Source organism: Syngnathus leptorhynchus, chromosome 15, assembly GCF_054491065.1.
Source record: "Syngnathus leptorhynchus isolate UIUO chromosome 15, UIUO_Slep, whole genome shotgun sequence".
In the NCBI taxonomy this organism is placed as follows: domain Eukaryota; kingdom Metazoa; phylum Chordata; class Actinopteri; order Syngnathiformes; family Syngnathidae; genus Syngnathus; species Syngnathus leptorhynchus.
Genome location: NC_141209.1, coordinates 8,579,242 through 8,604,129, shown reverse-complemented (window position 1 = coordinate 8,604,129; position 24,888 = coordinate 8,579,242). Strand labels below are relative to the sequence as shown.

General features: G+C 46.0%; 1 protein-coding gene across 2 annotated transcripts; it reads right to left on the bottom strand.

The window, feature by feature from the left end:
- Positions 1–289: 289 nt before the first annotated feature.
- plekhh1 (pleckstrin homology, MyTH4 and FERM domain containing H1) lies at positions 290–24,888 on the bottom strand. Of its 2 annotated transcripts, XM_085932032.1 has the most exons (32): positions 24,845–24,888; positions 24,417–24,745; positions 17,459–17,539; positions 14,241–15,267; positions 10,855–11,016; positions 9,501–9,563; positions 9,282–9,431; positions 9,114–9,197; positions 8,828–8,909; positions 8,265–8,758; positions 8,117–8,195; positions 6,660–6,751; positions 5,464–5,614; positions 5,268–5,404; positions 5,034–5,144; positions 4,874–4,960; positions 4,625–4,786; positions 4,435–4,515; positions 3,978–4,160; positions 3,811–3,922; positions 3,419–3,531; positions 3,010–3,186; positions 2,839–2,936; positions 2,416–2,749; positions 2,244–2,341; positions 1,805–1,946; positions 1,589–1,728; positions 1,250–1,379; positions 1,103–1,186; positions 872–1,015; positions 670–795; positions 290–598 (listed from the first exon to the last, which is right to left on the bottom strand). In XM_085932032.1, the coding sequence occupies exons 4-32, from the start codon at positions 14,313–14,315 to the stop codon at positions 560–562; spliced, it is 3,930 nt and encodes a 1,309-aa protein (XP_085788158.1). In that variant the 5' UTR covers positions 14,316–15,267; positions 17,459–17,539; positions 24,417–24,745; positions 24,845–24,888; the 3' UTR covers positions 290–559. The 2 variants fall into 2 exon arrangements, with proteins under 2 accessions (XP_085788158.1, XP_085788159.1); XM_085932033.1 differs by having other exon boundaries at positions 290–795.

Below are 24,888 nucleotides of genomic sequence, written 5' to 3'. Positions count from 1 at the left end.
TATATTTTACTCACTTAGTGTAAAACCTGTGCATGTTTGGATGAACACAGAGCTGATATACTGGTTAATTCGTTTTCAAAAAATAATCTTAGATCAATTAGGTGAATTTGGATAATTTTCCACAGCACACCTGACGATCACATAGAAATCACTCTTTGGTGTAATATCTGAGAGTGGAAAATAAAACACCATAAAAGACAATGCGTCAGGTGGATGACATCATTTTTTTCTAATACATCTATCTGTAAATGACTGAACTGAAACTGGACACACAAAAGTATTTCGCCAACTGTACCGCTTTATTTTCATGTGACACACAAACAGTAACTGACAATTTACGACAAACAAACAAGTGTTCTTAAATTACGACATTAATTCAAAAAGTATTGCCTTGAGAATGGCACACATTTTTTTCAGTCTAAGCCCTCGATACCACGGAACTGAGAAAGAACATAGACAAAGAAATAGTACCTCATAGAAGCTACTTTTGTATCAGAATTTCAAGCTAAGTTGATACCGTGCAGTGAGAAAAAGCATTCATTCAAGCTAGCTAGCTTACCTAATGATTGTACCTTTGTGACATATCTTCATTAGGTATCTGGTTAAAAACAAAGAAAAGCAATTTGAGCGAGGCACTCTTAGCCACAATGGTCAGAGTAGCGTGGGCACCTGGGTGCTGTAGTTCATGGCGGGAAAATGGCGAGCGTCGATGTCCCACTGCTGCTTTGAGACGGAAGGGGCGTCCGGCGTCCGATGGTTCATATAGCTGGCCATGAGCAGAGTCAGTTCCAGGATCTAAGGGCGGTTAAAGAAGCTGTCACGGATATGATTTGGAAGCGGCGCCACTGTCAGCTCCGTCATAACAGGTTACCTTTGGTCTGGTCATGGCAAACAGGAGCTTGGCCACGCCCTTAGTCCCGCCTCCCGGCTCCTGCTGGCTGGCAACTACCATGAAGTCGTCGCAGCAGCCGCCAAAGGTGATAATCGACTGGTAGGGGTATGAGGACAGTGTGTGCTAAAATAAAGATAGAAATAGAAACAGTGGTGTTAATTTGAGAGCTCCTCTGTCCGGCTGGTGATTTTCCTGATATTAGAAAGTGACCATGGTGTAGTCCAGCACGTATAGCCCGTCCTCGTTGACCGCCACCCAGGCCGGGCCCTGTTCATGAGGGGAGGGCGGCACGGCCTGCAAAAAAAATAAATGGTTAAAAGCAAGCTAAATGTCGTATGTCGTATATGCCACCGCTACCTTGACGTTGAAGAGTTTGGCCCCAAACAACAGCCACCTGCGCGCCACCGTCAAGTAAATTCTCACACACTCGGTCGCGCTGCAGCCGCGTAGCGCGGACCACTTGGCCGACAGACGCTCGCTCAGCTCCCTGAAAACCATGTTGCAATAAGCACACTCAAATTATGACTCATTTATTCAACCGGCACCGAGAGGAAAGCTGGAAACAAATCACTGATAACTAAGAATATGTGCATGCTTGGTATAAAAAAAAAAAAGGGATTACTTTTACTCAGTTGTTTTAAATTTCATTTTAAATATGTGTAGCTAATGAAGTGTCCGCTGATGTGTCAAACTGACCTGAGTTGTTCGACGCTGCAGTTGTGTTTGTAGCGTTTGGGGTAGAAGCGCTCCAATGCCTGCAGGAGCATCAACTGAGATTTGGGTTGAGGGGAGGAGGCGGGCGAAGAGGGTGCTCGCTCCAGATCGCCGTGTTCAACCTTTAAAATATCGTTTGCCAAAAGTCTCTTCCTTATTCAGGCATCATTCACAAAGACGTGATGAGTGTGAGTGTACCTGCGCCATGAGGGCGGCCACCTCCAGCGCCAGATCCTTGTTGACGGGGAAATGACCCTGCTGCACGTTGTCATTCACCTGGTAGGCCAGCAGGAGACGCTCACGCTCCGTCTCGCCTTTGACTTGAGAACGGAAGCAAAGCCTGCAGGGGGGGAGGGCACATATCTGAAGGTTCGGAACTTCTGTTTCCATGCCAGGGCTATGATTACATTCACAACTGGATGCAAGGTGAAGATTCGAGATTTACATGTTTCTTACCTTGGAAAATTATATATTTTTAATTCTATTTCACTATGAATTTGCTTTTTTTTTTTTCATTTTCACTTGTATTTATTCAAAATAAATTCTTTTTTTTTCTTTTTTAATATATTACATTCTATTAATTTGTTACCAATAGCATTCACTGGACATGACGGCCTTTGTATTGGAACTGTGCTACCTGTTCTTGTAAGTCAACCGTACAATCCGCGTTCCCTCGTTCTTCACCGGGTGTTGCTCCTTCAGGGCCTGCTCCCACTTGGAAATAACATCGCAAATCTGGAAGAAGAAAAAAGAATGTGGTTTAATAAAATCCATTTGAAGCTGTTGTATTTTCAGGAAGTTGAGCATGCCTTAGCGGTGGGCAGCAAGCAGTGCTCCAGGTCTTTTCCGGAGGGGTCATCGGTAAAGAGCGCAAAGCCGGACAGCTGAGGGCTCCGCATGCCAATCCTCTGGTTCAGCGTGTTGAGGAACTCGTCCACGGTGGTAGAGCCATCGAAACCCACAACCTGGTATGTGTTGTTCATAAAGTGCACCGGGATGCTGAAGGGCAGGGAATGGTGGTAGGGGTTCCTCAGCAGGATGGAGACGATCTCCATGCGTGATGGTCTGGCCTCCCGCTCGCCGTTGAGCAGCGTCCGCTCTACTGAGCGCTGACAATACACGGCGTACTTGCCCACGTCGCTACTGCGGGCGGGGGGGGGTTTGGGGGGGGGATGGAGAACAATCTCTCAGTCGCTTCCATCAGATGGCGGCGAAAGGAAGGACGGGCTCACCTGGGGTCAGCGTTTCGGTGCAGGTGCTGCCTGAGGTACCACAGAAAGTGCTGCTGGGGGAGGAAGAGCGCCACGCACAATGACAGCAGCTGCCAGCACTGACAAAACAAAAAAAAAATGGTGAATATCCGAGGAGGAGAAGAAGAAGATGGCGGCTATAAATCGTCAAACCTGCGTGACGGAGTAGTCGTGGGTCGTGCGGCGGTTGGTCTGCTTGATGAGCTGGCAGAACATCTCGTTATGGAGCTCCTGGTGCGACAGGCACACTTGCAGGGCGTTCTGTGCCAACGACGTGTGGTAGTCCACGCATGGAGACTCCACCAGCACGTTGATGAACAGCTGGCATGACTGCAAACGCAAGATGAAATAAGGATTGCTGCCTCCAGCAGGGGACAGCAAAGTACAGCCATTTTTTTTTTTTAATGTAGCAGGAGTATCTTGTTCGAGAAAAACTATATATACACATATCTAAACGTATATTAATAGCTCTATCGATGTGTATTGTGAATTGATTTTGTATATATTTTTTGGGTGTTTTAACTTAATGAACATAATAATTGATAAGTACGAGAAGCTGGACCTTGAAGAGCTTGAGAGCTTCCGTCTGCAGGGCATCCGAGGGCAGCGTGGTGAGCGGTGAGTGTAGACCTTCCTTGGAGAAGCTCAAAGCGTCGCTCTTCCACAGGCTGCTTTCTGGGAAAACGAAACAAAAACAATAATCGTCCGTCAACACTCAGCAGCTGACGCGACGAGCGAGTGAGAGACGGTTGTTAACACTGTCTGCCGGCTTTAGACACACACGTCAAAATAGCTCGGTGCTGACTCAGCGTCTCTCCATTTATAACAAGTGAGAATTGTGCAAAGTATTTTGTGTTACTGAAGCAACATGACTTGCTCAGCTTCAAGAAGATTTGATGGAACAAGACCAAACATTTACAAAGGTTGTAGTTTATCAATTTGCGTGTCAGTCACCTGTGTCTCCATCTGCGTCCAGCAGTCTACCGATAAACTGCTCGCACTCTGTGCCCACCTTCAGGTTGGGGCCGCTTCCCGCTGCCACACTCAAGTGGTACAGCCAAGCATCCTGTCCATGAAGTCAGCGTTAGCATTAGGAAGCTTCATAGAATCAGCTAACTGACCTTTTCCTGTTTGGTGCCAACGAGGAGGTATGAGGGGCTCTGGTCGCCAGGCTTCACCACCAGGGTGCAATGCGACGAAAGGAAGCCGCCGCCAAGGCCTGCCTCGTAGTCCTCATCCGAGTCACACGAACGGTCCACTTCCTGGACGGACGCCGACCGCAGCTGCAGCTGGCCCAGTGGCAGCTGAGAAGTGGACGCCATTATTCCAAGAAAAAATTATACTCCTAGCATATTAGCTCCTAGCTAGTTTAGCATTTTCAAGACCAACAAGTTGCCCAAGAACCATACAAGTTTATCCATAAGATTGTTAGCACGTTAGCTAACTAGCGTGGTCTTTACAACTTCAAAACAAATCATATGCTGCTCTTAGTTTCGCCATTTTTAGTCACTGAGGACTGTTATCTTAGCTTGCTAGTTACTAACTGGCTTAATTGTATATAAAGTGCTTATCATTTACTTTATCTTCTTGGTTGCGATAGTAGTAGAAGACCTTTCCGACCAAAGAGCACCACACCAGCTTGGAACGCCCATGTTTGACCTGGGGCGAAAGAAGAAATAATGAATTTCATTTAAATTTTCATTTTTTCCCCCCTCACTTTTCTATGTTAGCGTATGAAGGGCTTATTTCCTGCCGTGGTGGCGCTTACCTTCGTGAGCCAGCCTGTCACAGTGGGCTTGTCATAGGTGGGCCCCACGCGGACTGGGCTGCTGGCCTGAACCTTCAAGATGTTCTGCAAGACCCGGATCCACTCCTCCAGGATGTTAGGTGAATCCGCCGTCAGGTAGAAAGTCTTTTTCTCTGTGATCAACTAAAAAAATGTCAGGGAAAAAAAACACCAATGTGGCATGTTTTGGGGCATCTTAGGATCGAAATGCAAAAAAAATGTACAGCTTACTTGAAAGGTTTGCGCTCCTTCTCCACGGACGATTCGGCAAGACGAGTTGAGCTCAATCTGACCTTGAGGTTTCCTGATGACGTCGCTCTGGAACGCAGATGTGCAGATATTCATATGAAAGGTCTTTTTTTTTTTTTAGTACGCAGAGATGCCTACTCACGGGTGTCTTGTAGTAGAGAATCTCGCCATTCCTCAGGATGAACCAGCGCCGCTTCCACGCCTTCACCTGACTGCTCATCTTCAACAGGTAGCCGGATTTCTCCAGCGTCTCCTGAACGCAACACATCATTCAAGTACGTGTTTTGCTGAATGCTAACACGTGAGCAGTTGATTGTTTAACATGTAGCAAGACACCAAACTGAGTAATGAAAGCAAAACAAGATAGTGTACTCACAGGCCCTATGCTCTCACAAGAGTAAGAAGAGGTCCTCTGGACTTTGTGCTCTGGTTCTGAGTAGTCACTGTCCAGGGAGCAGGCGTCAGGAGGGATAGCATAGTCGCTCTCTGAGCTGATGGACGACATGGAGACACCTGGAAGGAATGTCCAATGAAATGCATCGTTCGGCGTGATGAAGCGAGACTCCTCGTACCTCTCTTGACTGCACGAGGGCTGCCGGGAACGCCGGCCCGCTTGTCTGGACTCAGCACAGAGGTCCGCAAGCTGGCCAGGGAGCCGCTGTCGTCCTCGGAACCCGAGTCGTCGTTTTCCCGCAGAGGCACAGCGCTGATCTGAGTGGCTTTCTAAGCACACGCAAAAGTGACAGTTATTTAATTTTCTCTGAAATTGTTATTCATTCAATTTGTCTGTGCCAAGTTTCCACAATTCTGTATTTTTTGTATAGTTTTAATATAGTTAATGTAACTATTTAATTACCATATTTTCCGGACTATAAGGCGCACCTAAAAACCTGAAATTTTCTCAAAAGCCGACAGTGCGCCTTATAGTCCGGTGCGCCTTATATATGGATCAATTTATGAATTTGTTGATCCATACTGGTTGTACACAGTGCTCTGCCAAAATTTTCAGTACGTTTTAGTACAACTAGTAAATTACAAGGTCGCATCGCTTACCAGCATTACGGCAACCGTGGTCACTGAATAGCTCTGTTAATGTTTCGAGTAAATTTACGGATCGATATGGAAGGGAAACATAAGTAAGCAGTACCAAGGTGTTAGATCAAACTTTAGTCAGTTCCGATCATTTTTTAAGCCCTCGTTTGAGAAACGCGACTGTCTACACTTTGCTGAGGCTCATGGGAGTCTGCGAGCTGAGGCTCATGGGAGTTTGCGGGTGGCTAATGCTATAGTGATAGCTGCTATACGCACGAGGCTATTTCATGTCAAAATCGGCTGCTCTGTTAATGTTTCGAGTAAATTTACGGAGCGTGGAAGGGAAACATAGGTAAGCAGTACCAAGGTGTTAGATCGAACTTTAGTCAGTTCTGATCATTTTATAGAATATTTTGAGAAACGCAATTGTTTACAGAGGGCTCATTGGTTATTGGCTAGTGGATGCATATCGCAACCCGAGTCAACCGCAGTTTGTTGCAGTATAGCTTCTATTTTATGCGCTTTATAATCCGGTGCGCCTTATATATGGACAACTTTTTAAAATGGGCCGTTCATTGAAGATGCACCTTATAATCCGGTGCGCCTTTTGGTCCGGAAAATACGGTAAACCTTTATTTAGGGTGTAATTCCACAGTTGGCCACTAGAGGGAGGCTCAATATTCTGTTTGGCACTGTCAATTATTTGTGCTATTAAAAGGCAGAAGGGCTGACTCACCCCTTTCAGTGTGGTGTAGACCGGAACGCTGATGTTCTTGTACATTAACTGCGCAAAAGGACTGGCTGCTGGACACTGGGGCAAAATGGACACTGAAGGAAAATCAAAGTTGATTAGAACAATATACACAATAATGTTTTAATGCTAAAATATTCTTTTTCTTAGCCATCAAGTTTCAAATGAACAATAGCCTTCAATTAATTAAAAATACTAAATTACATACATAATGCCTTTAAAGATGTCAAGATAAGTTAAGACAAGTTAAGATGTCATATTTATTTGCATTTCTGAAGAGAAAAATGAGTTGTATTGGCTGATTCATTGCTGACTTCCTGAAGCCTTTCTAAATGTGGACTTTTCTATTTAAATTTCAATCACAAATTTCCCTACATTTGTTTTTAGCGTAATCGGACAGTGTGCCGAGATAAACAGCAGCTTTAAAGTCCGTCTGGTTTAAATGTGACGCAAAGCAGCTGACTGTGGCTTACATAAAGCAACACCGTAAACACCCTTCGATGTGATACTCGGCTCTGTTGCGTCTGGAAGAGAAAATAACTTTTAATCCGCCACCTGTGCCTTTTATACAGATAACCCTACGGACCATGTGTGCTTGTAGGCAGTGACGTGACATCACCCACTTAGATGAGCTTTCGATTGTTCTTTGTTACCATCGGAAATAAAGCATTCTGATGCCAATGGGGACTGCAAAACAGACATTAAATAGGAACAAGACAGCCAGAAATGAATTTGATTTCCAGGCGCCAGTTGAGACAAAATAAAAAACAAATGTGCCGAGTCAGCATTGGCATAATCCCCAACAGCAGCGCTGGCAAGCCTCGCAGGGGATCACGCAAGCCGCTAAATACAAGGAAGGACATCGCGATGAGGAGCCTAATTACAGCCAGGCCTTGTTGCTTTCATCGAGCGTGATTAAAAAGCAGCTATCTCATTGCCAGCGTCTTCCTTTGAGGAAGGGAGTGTCTCCGGCCAAAGATGAGCCCACACCTGCACAGGTGTGTCAGTTCCCAGGCCGCAGGAAGTCACATTAAAGGCCCTGATGATGGATCAGGACTGGCTGCTGAATGACGCGTGACCAGCTGGCCACCCACGGATCAGAACTCACAGCGGGTTCTGAGTGAACAAACTCACTTGGAGGAGTGGTTGCGATCTGTTTGCTTGACAAAGTTTGGACTGCGACAAGTCGTGCGTCAGATGCTTGGCTAACTCGCCAGTGGTTCACTGAGCTAGAGGGGGGGGGGGCACGGAGCCACTGCCCCCCAGGAAATATGCTTGTGCCACGCTAGATATTGACGTTTAGGGAATTTTCCATTTTTTCCGACAATGTTTTCCACATTTCCACCCGACCTTCATAGGTAACGCAAAATGGCGTTTTATCAGTATTTTCTATAGAATTTTGGGGGTTTGTAAAAACATTAATAATTGGAGCTAGGACTCACCTCGACCTGGGCACCTGGCTCCAGGTGATGCCTCAGATACTCTCATTCCAGCCTTGGCCACGGCATAGATTCGACTTTCCTAGAGGGGGTCAATCAGTTCTATTATCACGCCCACTTCAAGCTGCAAAGTGCTGACCGATCTGCCTACCCAGGAAGGGAAGCGACGCAAGGGAGGCGTCGGTGGTTTCACAACGTCAGGATCCAGTCTTTCCAGTTCCTCTGCGAGACCCACAAGGAGGACTCCGTCATGCTCTGATTCGGATCCTTCCACCACGCCGTCCATGCTGTCAAGGAGCGTGTCGTCAATGTCCGTTTCCTCGACTGGCTGGGAGACGGGCGACCCGCTGGTGGTGAGGGTGGAACAAGTGGACGAGGGGGTCATGATGTCGATGCTGACCAGCTGGTGGAGGCGGTCCAGGTTGTGCTGGGGCTGGCTCAAATGCTTCTTCACTAGCTGGATGCTGTCCCTGGGGGTGAGTGGTGTCCGGATCTTGGGTAAGGTCATGCTGGCACCCGATTGGGCGGGATTGGTAAAGGGGTTGTTGGTGGAGGGCGAGCGAGGCACCACTGGGCTTTTTGGTGCGAGTCTGAGCTGAGACTTTGGGGATCCGGCGGGACTGGTGGCCGTTTTCTCTAAAAGAGCTGAGGGACAACACGACGCTCGTCAGCTTTGCCGGCAAAACAAGGTGAGGGTGAAATCTCTTTGCCGACCTTGTAGTTTGTCTTGCAGTAACGCGATCTGCTCCGTCTGCTTCGACTTGGCCTGTTTAAGGTGTTGGTTCTCTTGCTCCATCTGGAGAGAAAGCACATCGTGCAAAAGGCAATACTAACATTATTCAGTTACAAAAAATAAGCAGCAAAGTACCTCCGCAAAATTCACCTGAATGGCATTACATCATCTGCGCCACAACTTAGACCCGCTAAGAGCGGTCTCCACTAACACTTCCATTTCCATCTGATCTCACGTCCAGAGCGGGACTCTGCCGTTCTCGCTTACCTCTTGGAGCTTCATCTTCACCCAGTCTTTAATCTTGGCTGCCTTCTCCTCAATTATTTTGGCCTCCTGGGCTCTGACTATGATCTGAAGAAAAAGAAAACATGACATTACGCATGGACGCGTTGACCTCGGTTTGAGAAGCACGGCTCCATGGGAAGGCTCCAAGACCTGCTTTTCCAGCTGGATTTCTAATCTCTTGATGGTGGCATCTTTTTCTTGGACCCGGGCCATCAGGTCTTGGTACTTCCTGTACACTAAGCTTTCGGACTCGCAGCATTGAATGTTTGCCGACTTGAGCTTTTCTTCCATGGTGTGAATCTGAGATGGCCGAGATAATTGAAATAAGTTTGCGAGCTGTTTTGAAGAGCTCGTCAAAAGATGCTCTACCTGTTTCTCAGCGCTCTCTGCACGTTGGTCGGCCTCGATCGCCCGCTGCTCCAGCTCCTGCATCTGAGTCAACGAGACAAAAGCGTTCGTTACCGTGGTTTCACGCGTCGGGGGTAGAAACCCAGCATGATTCCCCCCCACCCTCTTTCTCTCCACTGAGAAGCGTGTGGGAAAGTTCAACAAACGTGAAAATGGCCTCATCAATAATTAATCGTATATTGTTGCCCGTCAGAGATGTTCTGCTACGCAACTGCTGCTGATCAGAGTGAAAACGAAAGTGTTTAACTGTTATTTTGTAACACACACGCACACACACACTCCAGACACACAACCACTGACTATATGTCATACTTCACTGTACAACACAAAATACACTACTGTCATGTATCTTCGTGGAAGTTGTGTATTATATATATATATATATATATATATATATATATATATATATATATATATATATATATATATATATATATATATATATATATATATATATATATATATATATATATATATATATATATATATATATATATATAATATTTTTTATATATAAATGTCAATTTACGGCACGAGTGTGTGAACGTGTGTGTGAGAATGTCATCACTCTATTCAACGAACTCCTCACATGGCCTTCTGCCTTGCTCACTGGGGATATAAACTCCATGTCACATTTTCTTTTTTTTTACTCTTGCTCTTAAGCTCGCTTTTTTTTTCCACACCAAAGTGGGTCAATGTGTAAAACACTCCTAACTTGGCAACAGAGACTAGATGAGAATGAAGAAAAAAGCAATAACGTGGCACAACGGTCATCACTCAGCAGACCAACACACGCACACATTGAAATAACTTTTTTTTTTACATTTATAAAGTAAAATAAAAATAGGGAGGACTACTAAATATACAAGCTGAGCAAAGTTCGCATTTTCCTTAGTCAGCGTTTTCCTTGCTGGTATTCCCCACCTGACTTTGGAGGTGAAGCACCACCATGACTCAGATGTTGAATATTAAAAGCATGTAGCCAACCTCCGGTGAGACACCATGACCGGACGCTACGCGTTTAGCTGAGTTGATGGCTGACTCAGGCACTTTAAGCGTTTCCTTGTGCACAATTAAAAGCGCTGCTGCGGTCTGTGCGGCGTTTTGACTTGCTCGTGATGGAAAAACAAAAAAGGCTACAAGTTGAGCCAGACTGAGTTTCTTTCATCTGTGGATTAATGTCATACATGACATTTTGGGGTTCATCTCAAATGTAGTTCAGAAAATAACATTTTAGCTGCAAATAGTTTTTGTTCAATTTATAAAACATAATTCCGTTAAAATACAAGGCAAGAAGTCTTTCTGTCTCTTGTACCTTCTCGCCCAGCAGCTTCCGGATTTTCCCGGCTTGGATCCGGAACCTGAGCAGTTGCATCTCCAGAGCCGCGCAGCGCTTCTGCCAATCTACGCCGGGGGCTCCTGTGACACCGCCGCTGCCGCTCTCCAGCACGTCAGCCATGTCCACGATTTTCTCGGACTGAAACGAGAGTGCGAAAGCTGTGTTTATTTCTATTGTGCAAGGTGGCAGTTATGGTGAAGAACTGGCGAGAGGAGCCACTGCCTTCATTGCAGTTTGTGACAGTTGACTTTTTTTCAGGTCATTCGGTCTGTTTGTATTGCGCAAGATGTCGTTTTTCGCAGACCTCCTTGGGTGGAGTCACGGGACACTTGGAGTCTGTTTTCATTTCCGAGACGAGAGTCGTTTCACTTCCATCCTGGTGATTCAGCGAGCAAAAAAAGAAAAGCGTGGCGGATAAATTTGAAAAACTTCCTCCCTGTGACACACGCCGCACGGGAAACGAGCGCAAACGAACAAAACAGCTGGATGGAGTGAAGCTCGAAACTTTCTTTCCATTCCCTTGCCTCGCTTGGCCACACACAAAACCTCAGCGGGGAGGTTGAGTCGGCGGGGGGAGCCGGCTTCACTGGCTCCCAGGCCAAAGCGGGTCAGCTCTGCCTACTAACCCCCAAACCTCCCTTCCACATGCAATCCCTTCTTAATTACAAGGCAGGGCTGAAACTGGATGCTGCTCCGGTCTGGCACAATGGTGTCTTTCTGCATGACAGTCCCATAAGAGGGCAAGTGGGGGTGTGGGGGCACAGAGAAAAGAGGCAAGAATGTTAGAGGATGAATGGACAAAGGCCTTGGAGCAGAAAACTGATGGGGCACTTCACTTGTTTTTGTTTTACCTCAAAGAGAAGGACATATGAAGAAAGCCAATTGAGAAGGTTTAAGCCCTTTTGTGACATCAGAATGAAGACTTTTTGTTCACTTAAGAACGTGAATTATGGTTACCTAGCTGGCTACAAATCTGAGCTAGCTAGATAGCGCTTCCGGAGGCTTTTTTGTGCATGTTTTTGTAATAGACATGGCTACCGGATTTCATGTTGCTTTGTGAAACAAGAATTCAGGGACTGACTTTGATTTTAGAAGAAGCCTTTATATGTTGGACTCTGTAAAAATGGCGACTTCAAAGCAAAATGGCTGAGTCCCTGTTATTTTTTTCAGGCATGGCTTCTGGAGACTTTTTTTGTGGGTCTACTCATTATAGGCATCGCTACCAAATTTCAACCTCAATATAAAACAAAGCATGACAAAGCCAAACGTGGCGAAAACGAAAGAAAAGTTAAGCAGTAACAGACAGAAAAGCGAGTGCGACAGACGAGACGTTCAAAGTCCGGCGGTCGAAAGTGCTCCCTGCAATTAGCCTGCTCGTAAATGCAGGCTTTGGCCGTACAAATTACAGAAGTCATGCATGCGGAGGCTTTTGGACCTGAGATGACCACTTGGTGCTCGACTGTCTGGCGGCTTTGACGTAAAGCCGTGCACTTGGGGAGGAACGGAAAACTAATTGTTCTTGAGCGTATGCAGTCCAGCAAAGAAGTTTGGGAAAATTCACCATCAACAGACGACAATCAACTCCTCATCTTTATATTTACTCAATTTTAGAGTCAGCAGTTGATCATTCTTCTATTTACACCACTGGTATAAAGACAGCATCAAGCTAGCAGGGGCACTTGTAACGCAAAGTTGTGTGGTCTCGTTGAATCAACAATATGATATTTGTTTGGTTGGGTAGTAAACTGAGATGTCTCTAGTTGAAACCATTTTTTGATAAAAATAAATAAATAAATAAATTCTGACAACAAAAACAACACATCTTGGATTACAAAGGTTGTCACATCACAGAAGGCCCCATTTGCCACGTTGGACATCCTCGACGACAACATGCCAGGTCAGGAAAACAAATGGCCTGAGCAATTGCAAGGGTGTCGCAATTTGAGCCAAACGCCAGAGTAAACTTTCCACTGAGTGGAAAAGTCAAGCTGAGCTGCCCCAAAGGCCACCTCGGAAGTGAGGCGAGGAGCGCCGCTTTTACCGACTGTGCCGTGTATCAACAAACATTTGACACGCGGGCACGCTACAATGCTCGAGTTGGTGTACACTTGACGTTTATGCTTCCAGGGATCTGGATTTGCGTCGGGCCACCCAGAGAGGATGGGAGGATCCACAGGCGGAGGTTGCCTTGGATGGCTGCAGCCAGTCAGACAGACAGGAGTTCCAGAAAGGAGGTCGAAATAATAACGGAGAATTAGCAGCTAATTCCGTCCATCTACTGAGACGCTAACTTGGCTGACCCAGAGGAACCTCGCTTCCATGTCCAACGAACGATCTGCGATTTGGTAAAAAAAAAAAAAAATTCCAACAATCCGTAAAAAGGCAGAAAATGTGACAATCGACACTCACTTATTTAAAACAGACACGCCTGTACACACGCACAAGCGACGACACGCTGCCGAGCTCACAGCTGCACTGATGTCAGTGATTAGTTGCTGGAGATGACATCATCCCCAGCAGACGTTCCCACATCCCGCCTCGCATCACCCCTCATCCCGCCTGAGGCCTCGGAGGCTCCAGATGTGGGTTGCCACGGCACACGTGTAAAACTACATTTTGGCCTCCAAGGGACAAAACCAAGGCAGACAGTTTTGGAGAAGATTGTAACATGAAATGTGGAAAAATGAAACGTTTGGATGCTTTTCATTTTTTTTCATGAAGATATATACGGTATAGATTTGGATTTGTCCAAAAAGTGACAAATATTCACAAAAGAAATTGAAAATTAAAAATCAATTAATTGCTGTTTGTTGTCGGGCCGGAGCGGATTATTGACATTCCCATTAGTTTTACTGAAGAAAAATGATTTAAGAAATGAACAGGAATGAATGAAACTTATCTTAAGGCTTGTTGTTTAATTTCACGACCAATTATTCATATGCAAGCCATTAAAAAAAAAACATTTCTATTTCTATTTCTTCCCGTTGCTCTTATCTATTCCGTCACCTCCATGACCTCCCGCTCATTGCACCTTTCCCAGCATGCATCTCTTTCTAGGTTAATAATGACAGGCTTTGGCCAAAAAGCTTCTGGCCCCTTGACATTCCTCTCTTGTGAGGTGTAAACACACACCTCGGACCACCTTTTACACACTTTTTTCTCTTCCTCTAATTTAATTTTTTCTGAAGAAAAGAATCTTCGTTTTATTGGGGCGTGCTGCATAGAAAAACAATAAAAGGTTACAATAAGCGCACGGAAAATCTGTCTGAAAGTTCTGAACAAGAAATAAACACTGAGCATGTGCAACACACCGGTTGCAATTGACATGCGAGAAAGTATTTCTTTCCTGTTATTTTTTTTACCTTTTTGCTGGTCGACTCCACCCACAGGACCACGCTCACGGCGTCCACAGCGCTCTCCTTCGTCCACTCATTCATTCATTCATTTATTCATTCTTCTTCTTCCTGAAGCAGCTCCTGCCTGGCTGTGCTCTGCTGACTGTGTGAGCCCGCCGCATGGAAGCACACATTATGCAGTCACACACCATACACACACACGCACACACACACACACACACACACACACACACACACACACACACACACACACACACACACACACACACACACACACACACACACACACACACACACACACACACACACACACGCTCCTCCCGGCCTTCAATGAGAGGACCATCTTCCTCCTTTAAAGGGCCCGAAGCGGCATCAGGTTTCTGCAAGGAGTCACCCCTCACCCTCTTCTTCTCGGTCTTGGCCCCTCCCCTCCCACTCTAGGTTATTGCATGAGAGGCTGGCTGCTCCCACGGGATGTAAACACACACTTTGTTTCACCCGCAAACCGCCGACGGTTACAGTTCAACGCAATTACACGTGCGACGTTATGTAGTTTAACGCCGACGACTGCACTTGCGCATCTGTACAGTATCGAGGCATCAGTATAGGCTCACCAAGGATAAACAATATGATTGTGAAAACTGTCATGTTAAATTTCTACATGTGTTGCCGCACCGTTTGTAGTCATATATCAGTTGGCTCAGTAGTCATCGCTTGGTGGACTTAGCATCAGTCTGCAATGCTTCTGTCAGAAGCTTGATTCACAAACGACCACAATTCACCAGGAGTTATACACACACACACACACACACACACACACACACACACACACACATGCGCGTGAGCGCACACACACGCAAACCTCCTTCAATGTCCTTCACACGTGTCCTTCCATAAAAGAAAAAAAAGTGGTGTCACCAAGAGACTCTCACATGTCTAAAGATGAGGAGGAGGAGGAGAGGAAGCGGGTTGACCTTCGCTGCGGTTTTTCATTGTGGTGCTACTCGTCAAAGTGGACCACACACGGAGGACGCTGAAAGGGAAAAGAGAAGCAAAAGGGAATTAACAAGTCCTGTTAGCTGGAGGGGGGGGGGGGGGGGGGGGGGGTGACAAAAGAAAGACTCGAGCCTTTTTACTGCCATAAAACATGCGTAACAAAAAAGTCATCTGGCTGCTTGTCAAATATCCTACTATATCATTGAAAATATATTTCAAATATATTGATTAATTTAGTTATTGTTATTGTATTATCCTGTGTTTAGTTATCTTCTATCCCATGCTGCTCTCTACTGGACAACATGGGAAACATCCGTCATTTCCAAGTTGAGCACCAGAGACCGCCAGTGCACAAAGAGCAAGATGAACGGCACAAACTAACAGTTGAAACCGGGTTAAAAAAAATAAGTCAGTCAACCATCTCATCCATCCATCCATTTTCTGAACTGCTTAGTCCCCACGGGGGTCGCGGGTGTGCTGGAGCCTATCCCAGCCGTCATCGGGCAGTAGGCGAGGGACACCCTGAACCGGTTGCCAGGGCACACAGAGACAAACAACCATTTGCACTCGCACTCACACCTAGGGACAATTTAGAGTGCCTGGAGAAAACCCACGCGGGCCCAGGGAGAACATGCAAACTCCACACAGGGAGGGCCGGAGATGGAATCAAACCTGCACCATCCTAACTGGGAGGCGGACGTGCTACCCAGTGTGCCACCGAGCCGCTGATCAACCATCTCAGTAAATTGCAAAACAAAAGTAAATTTCTAAGTTTTAACATGTTCTTATTGATAAACTCATTTAAACAAATGTCCTTGGGAAAGATTTATCTTTTACTTCCTCTGTCCAAAGAGAAAACAGTCAAGAACAGTTTGTGTGTTTAAATCTACCACATAGTTGTACCAACCTTATAAGCAGAAGATATTTGAACAATGGTGGTGCAACACATGTAGAAAGATATGTCACATATTTTTATCATGTATTGAATAACTAATATTATATGGGCAATATTAAAGAATGATTTGGGCCAGTATTAACCCCTCCCCAGGCCATCCTCTGTCCACGCCTGCACTAACAATCAGCCCCCCCACCTCCATCGACCAAGCGGGTGAAAGGTTGCAACCTCGCCATCGGCCTGTTGGTGAGGGTAAGCGGTAGAAGGGGCCCAAGACAATCCAGCACTCTCACCAGTGTGGCACCCAAAATGGACCTCCAGCCGGACCCTCGCCCTACAACGCCACTTCCCATTCAGCAACGGCCGTCGTGATCAAAGCCGCCATCCACCCCCACAGTTAGTCGATATCCCCTCGCTGTCCGGTCAACCGGACTGAAGGCTAGGAGGGCGTCCTGGTTCTCAAGACTGATTGGAAGACAATGGAGGCCCCCCGTGCTGTCAGTTATGTGTGTGTTGAAGCATCTCGAGATGGTCCAGGAACTCGCAGGAGCAGGTGGCAGACTGTGTCCGCTAGAAATGAGTTCGGACTTGGCCAGCTGTGGACTAGGTGGGTCAACGGTAAGAGGTTTCTTGTGAGAACTGCGATCAGAAACCACGTTACCCCAAAAAGACTTGGAGGTCTAAGTTCATTTTGAGCACTCGCAGTCCATCAAAGAGGTGCCCTGGTTGGAAGTGTCCGAATGCCATATACAAAAAATTATCTTTTTTTCTCCCACCACCTGATTCAGCTCCTGCACATCTGGCCTGAGTTAGCATGGCAGCGGACGTGCCCAAGCCCCCCCCCCCTCAACACTGGGAGGTAAACATCTTCAGCTCGGGATCCCAACGGAGGCCGCTCCGGCCCAGCCCACATGTTCTCCGGACAGGAATCCAAAACATCCTGAGCCGGGTAGCACGGAGAACAGTACACATCTGGATCGCAGATGTGTACCAATTTTTTTACGTATGTGTTTTTAGGAAAAAAGATAGCACTGTGTTGTTTAAAAACAAAATGCAGTCTAGTATGCCACTCGTTTATCTCAAAGTTATGTTCCAGAAATCAGTGCACTTCATCCGTCCGTCTTTTTGTGTTAATCCCTAAATGATTAAATGAAATAGTTTGGGTAATTTGAGGAACATGGGATAACAATTCCAAAACAAAATTCCTAAAAAATAAAAGGGGGTAAATGTTTTAATATTTCAGCCTAATTGGAAGGAAATAAATAACAATTAAACATTATTAAACAACAGCCCTAAAAAAAAATCTGTCACAACGTGGTGTAGTTCTCCTTACCTCCACTAGAAGTCACTTGTGCTCTGTGATGAACTCCTCAGGTGAGGCCCGCAAAGGAGGTCAGCCTCTGTGTGCTAGAAGCTAAAAAAAAATCACAGAACACAAAATGTTTTATCAAGTTATTATTTCTAAAATTTTAAACACATATTGCATGTACTGCCACTAACAAGTCACACGTAACTTAAATGAGACGCTTTTTCTTTGGCTTTATGGTGGGGCAAGAAGTAAATGTCACAATTTTGGTTTACAGTGGCTAATAAGTTATTAGCTTAGTATATAGCCCGAATCATAGACTCAGAAACTTTTTATCCGGCAGACCATGACGTCAGGCAAAGTTACGTGCACTCCGGCAGTGTGTGTGTCTTGTTTTGAAAACTAAAAAGTGAGCATAGTTTGTAATTAAGAGTTAATGAATGTTTTTGGCTCTACGTTTTCTGCCCAGGTTACATGTTTTCCGTGACAACTACAGCCCCTGTTCCGCCGCAGTCTCTTTGTTTGTGGTAAGGAGATCCCCGTGTTTAGGTGGAGGTGGTCGCCCCCCCCCACCCCCCACACCCACCCACACAAACACACACACATCCAAACACAGACTTTGATCTGGTTCTCCACTGTGCTGGAATGCATGCCGAAGTCTGTGTCGGAAGCAGTGGGACAAAGTCGACCTGGAAATTTCAATTCATTTGGAAATTTCAAACATTTTGCATTGGTGGCCCCTTTCACGCGGGCGCGGTTGTTCTGCGCAAAAGGCAATCAGCGGTCACGGTTAGCATCATCGCTAATCAACTGAGACTTTGCGGCTTTGTGTCTTCCAGGCGCCACTTTTGTTATGCTTGCACAGCTCGTGATGGTTTTGTGGTCGTTGCCGGCTCATCCGTCCAAGACAAGCAATGCTGGCTTTTCTTAACACCCCCCCCAAACAGCCTCTTGTCAATAAGCACGTAACTATGATGACAGAGGCCCACATTTGACTTCCTTTTCACTTAGTTTAAACTGCAGAACTGGAAATGAAACTACACATTTGGCACTTTTTTTTTGCTGAACAGAAAGAAGGAACATTTCCTAAGAATACTCATAGTTTGGATTTATAATTTATTTTTGTCATTATTTTTTTTCCAAATAATTGAGATTGTTTTATTTAAACGTTTAATAATGTCCCTTGCAGAAGCATTCAGTTGTTCAATAATGTCCTCATGAGAACCAACTTTTAAAATAAAGAAATGAATGAATAAATAAATAAATAAATAAATAAATAAATAAATAAATCATGTCCATGATAGTTTTTCCATTTAATAATAACACAAGATAAATGTGTTAGTTTTAATTACAACCCACATGAGAGCTATTGAAAACATTTTGAAATGCTCAACATGAGCACTTTTTAAAACATTTCTTGTCGTTGACGAACGGCCACCTGAGAGCTTTTCAAAATATTTCATGATGTCCCACGTCAGAATTTCCAATATCAGCCCAGACGGCGCACACATCGTGTAAGTTCAGAGCTATGTTGTCGTTCTCCGATTTGAAATGAATATTCTGCTGACTCTCTGAGGGACGCGATAAAACTTGTGTTTCCTGAGGCTCGGTCACCCCCGCCCCGCCCCCACCCACCCCCATGGGGTTAGCGCCGCGTCCCAGACGTAAACACGAGTGACAAATGGGCCCAGGTATCAGGTCTCTGCGTGGATGACTTAGAAGATGGACAAACAATGGATGTTGGGGGGGGCAAAAAGCTTGGAGTGCGTGTTTCTGCACAGCTTTAGTTCCAGTCCAAATCATTTCCCGGTAATTCCTCCCGGTTTTGTCATCCATGTGGTGCGGATTAGTAGGACGGAGGGTGGTGGTTTGGGGGGGTGGGGTTCGTGTTTTAGTGGGCTGATTGAAGACAGACGACCACAAGAGGCCTTCTTCTTCTTCTTCTTCGTCTTGTCAAGTGAAGGAAGTCCCTGCCGGTGGGGGTCTGGTGGATCTCGGTTGTGGCGATGCAGAAGGATACTTACAGTATTTTTGACCCGTAATTGTTTTTGTTGTGAAATGCAGAAAAAGCAATTTTCACAACAGCAAAACTTCAAATATTGTCATATGGTCAATTTTCAGGGAGGCTGAAGCTTGATGATGTCGTCGCCAACGACAATAATGGACGTCTTGTTCTTTCAATTCTTCTCTGACAGTGGATGGATGTCGTCGGATGGCCCCGTGAGAACATTGTGACACCAAACTTTCTGCGCGCGCACGTGCGACTCCTCCGCAGGCTTGTTTACAACTGTGTGTGTACGCGTGTGTGTGGGTTCAGTGGCACTCTGGTATGTGCGTCGTTCTGTTCGGGCTCTTCTGAAAGGCTGCCCGCACGGCTCGCGCTTCTCAAGTCCGGCCTTGTTTCCCTCTTGCCTGTTTGTTCAGCTGGCCCACCAGCAGGGTCACCAGAGACGCCACCCCCCCCTCCTGTCCCACCCCCCTCCCCCATTCCGACCTCCGTCGCCCTCTCCACCTCGGACACCTCCCAACCACCCGCGCCTCGGGTCACCAACCTCCTGACCTTTTCACCCGGGGGTTTGGGAGGGGTTATTTGCTCCAAGGCCATCGCTTAAGAAGGGCGTTTTGTTCGGACCTCATTTGGGCCGCAATCCGGGGTTGGGCTCTTGTCATCGGTGCCATTGATCTGCTCCCAATGAGCTGATTAGGGGGGGCGTGTTGCGTGGAGGGAGGGTCAGGGATGAATGACGCAGGTCAAGGGGCCACACCGGGACTAACACAGTCGGGCATTCACCATCGGAGGAGGCGACGTGAAATTAGCGCCAGTCGAATTAGCAAATGGGCTCAAGCCTGTTTGATTGTGTTTGTCGTGTTGGGCCTCTGACTCTTTTGCACTTGGGTCCATTTTGGATTGGGGAGAAATTTCCAGTGTCTGGAAGTACTCAGTGAATGTCTATCCTCCTCCTCCTTCTCAAAACTATCTGTCCATTCCTGATAAACAGCCAGATCACAGGCAAGGATTTGTCAACACACTCGCAATGACACCGTCCACCCGCCAGACACCTTCTCGCTGCTCATTCACGGGAGGCAAGAGGTTTTTTTTTGGCCTGCGTGCGTATATTTTTTCCCAGAAACACTTGCATCATCACAAATGACCAATGATGACAGTATCTCCTGAGAGCTGAATTGAGCAGCCAAGCCTCGACACTCCCCATTCTGCCTCGCTTCGGCTTTTCACAGCGAATCAGATTTATTTTAAAAAGGACATTTTATTAAAAAGAATGTACTTTTGAATGTTCCCACCCACTGATGGAAATGATCTAATTTCACTTAACTGGACCAGAACTCTTGACGTTGAGGAAGCAAGAATGAAGGCAGACCAGACACCATCCTAGGTTCAGTTAAAATGTTGCTGCTAAGTTACTTCGAGTTGAAGGGGAGCGTTCTGGTTTCTGGATTAGATCTCGAATCATACCCGAAGAAACTGGACGGCTCTCTGAAGACTCACAACATATGCTAGAGGCGACCATCCCACTCGCTTCCCACGTTCGCTATAGATGACATCACTCGAGCAAGCGTCGTAGAAGACATCAGCGGCGTCGGATTTTGCGATCTGCCGAGTGACGGCTATGAGATCGAAGCGAACAGGAGAGCGAGCGGGAGAGTTGCGGCTTGGCTGAACTCACCGTGAACCCCGGACAGATTTATTTTCTCCGGGGCCCGACGCTCACTCGCTCGCTCTGAGGGGCTGGGATTTACACACCTCGCCCCGCGCAGCTGGGAAGCGGCGCTGACGACGGGATGGACAGACATTTTTTAAGAAAAAGAATAAAAAGATAGTTTCACTTCTAGGCGATTTTTTTAGGTTGCAGCAAAGTGGAGACTGTGGGCACCAGGAACATGGAAGGCTCCAGTGAAGTGAGGACTGGAAGAGTCCTCCAAGAAAACATAAAACAGGGACTGAGGGAAGCAACAAAGCACAGCAGTGACCCAGAGTTGGATTTACCCCCAACCCCCCCATTATTTCCGATCGTGGAATTATTTTGACAATTGAAAGTTGGAGCCCAGAATGTGCTGTGTTCTGTGTGAATGCTTGTCACTCAACTATAAAACTACCTCCGCTCAACATTCGTGATTCAGCAAGCACACACCGCTCACCCCCGCCCTCTGCAGATCTCTTTCAATGGCGAGTAAATAACCGCAGGCGTGAGGAAGAAAAGGAAGGAGGGGATGAGCTGAGCAAAAGAAAAGATGAGATGGCGCTAAAGTTTTCTGGCTGTGTTCTTGGCAGAGGGCCAGATCAGGGGACAATGGAAACCCTGTGAAGATCCAGACTTGTATGGACGCATCGGCCTATTGAGAAGGAGAGGGAAATGGGAGGGGGGCGGGGGGGAGACCAGTCACTTGCTATTGAAAATATTGATCTGACAGACTCCATGAAGGGACGCACGGGCTTCCCTGAAGGTTGCCATCATTCGGGCCTGAAATGATTCCACCAGCCAGCCTCAAGAATCCTGCTAGCACCTGCTTCGAGGAGGGGGCACACAATATTATTTTTTTTTAATATATATATATATATGTTGGAGATCTTTTTTTTTTTGCTTGCTTGCCCCAGACTACCTCGCTAAAAGCACACAAGAACATGCAAAATTTGCTTTGAAGGATGATTGGATATTCTTTTCCATATGTCGATAAGAAAAACAAATCAAAGCCTGTATTTGAAGTCCGTGTTGTGATGTGAGGCGAGCGAGAGGTTACTAAAGGCCACCAATGTCGCAAGGGCAAAGGAAGTGAAAGCGGAGGTCTGTTGCCATTTTGCTTCACACTCGTCTCTTTGTCTGCCTGCGTTCAAATCGTGCAGTCAAGGAGCTCAAGTGCAGCCGGAAATGAGTCACATTTTGAACATTTGAGATGTTACAGCCCAATCCAAAACAAAGTATTCACAGCCTTTGCCAGGCTGGAAATTGAGCCCGAGATTGGATTGGAGCCAAGCAAGATTTGTGGATGTGCTGTCGATAGACTTTCATTACTTTGGGGGCATCCCTTCCGCCCCCCCCAACAGTCAGGCCTCTTTAGCGACGCGAAAAAGAATCCCCAAAGATCCCCCGCAGAGGAGAGCCAACGGTTGGGCTTCTCCAGCGCTTCATATCTTTGGGGATGAGAGAGAGAGAGAAGAATGGGGAAGACAGACACTTTCATGGCTGACTTGGGGGCCATTACCCCCCCCCCCCCCCCTCCCTCGAACCCACCGTTGTTGGCCTGTTCTGGTTCCTCAGCGTATTAATCTGCAGTGACAGCTTTGTTGTTTACCAAATCCTGCCAGGATTTGGGGCAGGGCCGCACGGCGCCACTTTGCTCCATTAACCTTCTGACCTCTGAAGACTGAGCAACCGGTAGGACCAACACCTGTCCCTTGTCACCAATGCCCGACCAAGTTCATCCAGAAGAGGAGAGTCGAGGCACTCCAGCCTAGTTGACTAGTGACTTGTCAGTCAATCAGGGACCAAAATTTGTAAATAGAACCTTTGCCATTAATTGTACAACTTTTTAAAATTAAATATGTCAGATATTTTTCTCAGACCTTGACTTTTTTTTGTTTTTGTTTTTTCATAAAAAAGGAAAATTTTTTTCATTTACAATATACTCCTTTTTGATATTTTTTTAATTGGATTTCTTTTGCCCTGGAAAAATGCAAAAATAAATGAAAAAATTAAAAAAGTTCGTGAATACAACTTTTCTCAAAAATATGGCTTTTCTCAGATTTATTTAAGTGCAATGAGCTACAAAAATATTTTGAAAATGTTTCAAAAACATGCGACTAGAATCCATTTTTGTTTCAGCCAATATATGACTTTTCTTTCAAGTATATACAAATTCTTATACTTTATCTCTTGAAATTTTAATTTTGACTGTGCACCGATTAAAACCACCTGAGCGAGTTCACCTGAGTGAGCTCCAAAAGTTTGCCTGAGGGCACCGTTTGGAAATGTGTGAACACAGTCGCACGTATGCGCCAAGTCTCGCCCCGTGTGCTCGTAAAGTCACTCCGCCAGCTATCCTGGCGGCTAACCTACATATTTGTTTAACGAGCAGAGACAGATGATGTCTGTAAAAAAAACATAACAAAAATCAAAAGAAGCTTGTAAAAAGACGACAAGTTCACTTGAGGCCGGTCGTTTGAGCGGCGGCCGTGTGATTAAGCGCTCAAACGTTGCATCACAAGCAGCCACGCTATCTAATCGACACGATTGGTTCAATGGTATGCTGTGTGACTTGCAGATAACAGAGTGTGTCATTGATCCTTCTTACGGCCTCATCAAACGGGACCGGAGTGAATTTTTTAGCGATCCTTTTTTGCCGATTTAGGCCTTTTTTGGGGGGTAAACTAAACACATGGCTCAAACGCAGAAGTCACATCATTGTGCAAGGCGTCAAACAAGTTTCTTCATCGGCGTTCTAATTACAAAGACACAAAGAGCCTTCCATCAGACGTCAGCTGATTTCCTTGCACACACACGCACGCACGTACACACACACACAGTGTTCATGAGTAGTGACAAAGCGGCACGTCCTCCCGTCGGCAGGCTGCAGGCGTCCTCAGCCCCTCCTCCCCGCTTTCAACCCTGACCTCGATGACATCAAACTGTCATCACCGTCACTCTTGCAAGGTAAACACACACACTCGCACACACATACACACACAGTCAACTAAGAGCCTTTGTGCCTATGTAGGCTCACTTTAAGGACTATTTTGGCGTCACTTTAAAACTCATGTTGGCCTGTCCAAAGTTCACCTGACACACTGTTGACTTTTGAGACAATTAAAGGCAATAGATAATCCCCCCCAAAAACATATCGAAGGTGTGACAATGTAGCTTATTTCAAGTTTGACGCTTTTTTTTTTTTTAGCTAGCCGTAGCAATCTCTTTAGGCTCAACGTCAACTTTTCAAAGTTTCGCACATTGACACAAAGGCAATGCAGCCTCACCAGTCTCCAATTTGTTTTCCTGTTTGTCCTTTGTCCCGCTTCTTAGTCAGCTGCCACGGCCGACCTTCTTCCACTATTCTGCTGAATGTTCGGGGAAAAAGTGTGCACGCAAATGTTACCCTGAAAAAGAAATATCTTGCGAAGCATTTCGAGTTAGCTGCTCACCACAAGCGCAAAAAGTGCTGCGCTCAAAGAGATAACGTGAAAGGCCGAGATTAAATATTGTCCAAGTGATCCTTTGAAAATGTAAACAAAGATTTATAAAAAGAAAGTGTTGCATATTGACCTTGATCTGTTGGAGGCTGATTTCAACAGGGCTGTTTCGGCATCTGCAAGGAGGAAATATTTGCGGAGGAAACGTGAGAGGGTATTTTAGGACGACTTATTTGGCTTCCCAAGCGTCTTTTGGGAGCGCTTGCGTTCCTCACCTCCTAACCTTGCGTGGTCATTAAAGACACTGGACATCAGCCAC

Coding starts and splice junctions, on each gene's coding strand:
- plekhh1 (XM_085932032.1), bottom strand. CDS start 14,315: ATGAATGAGTGGACGAAGGAGAGCGCTGTGGACGCCGTGAGCGTGGTC. Junction 4,787..4,873: donor AAGGAGCGCAAACCTTTCAA/GTAAGCTGTACA, acceptor ACATTTTTTTAG/TTGATCACAGAGAAAAAGAC. Junction 599..669: donor CCATGAACTACAGCACCCAG/GTGCCCACGCTA, acceptor GTTTTTAACCAG/ATACCTAATGAAGATATGTC.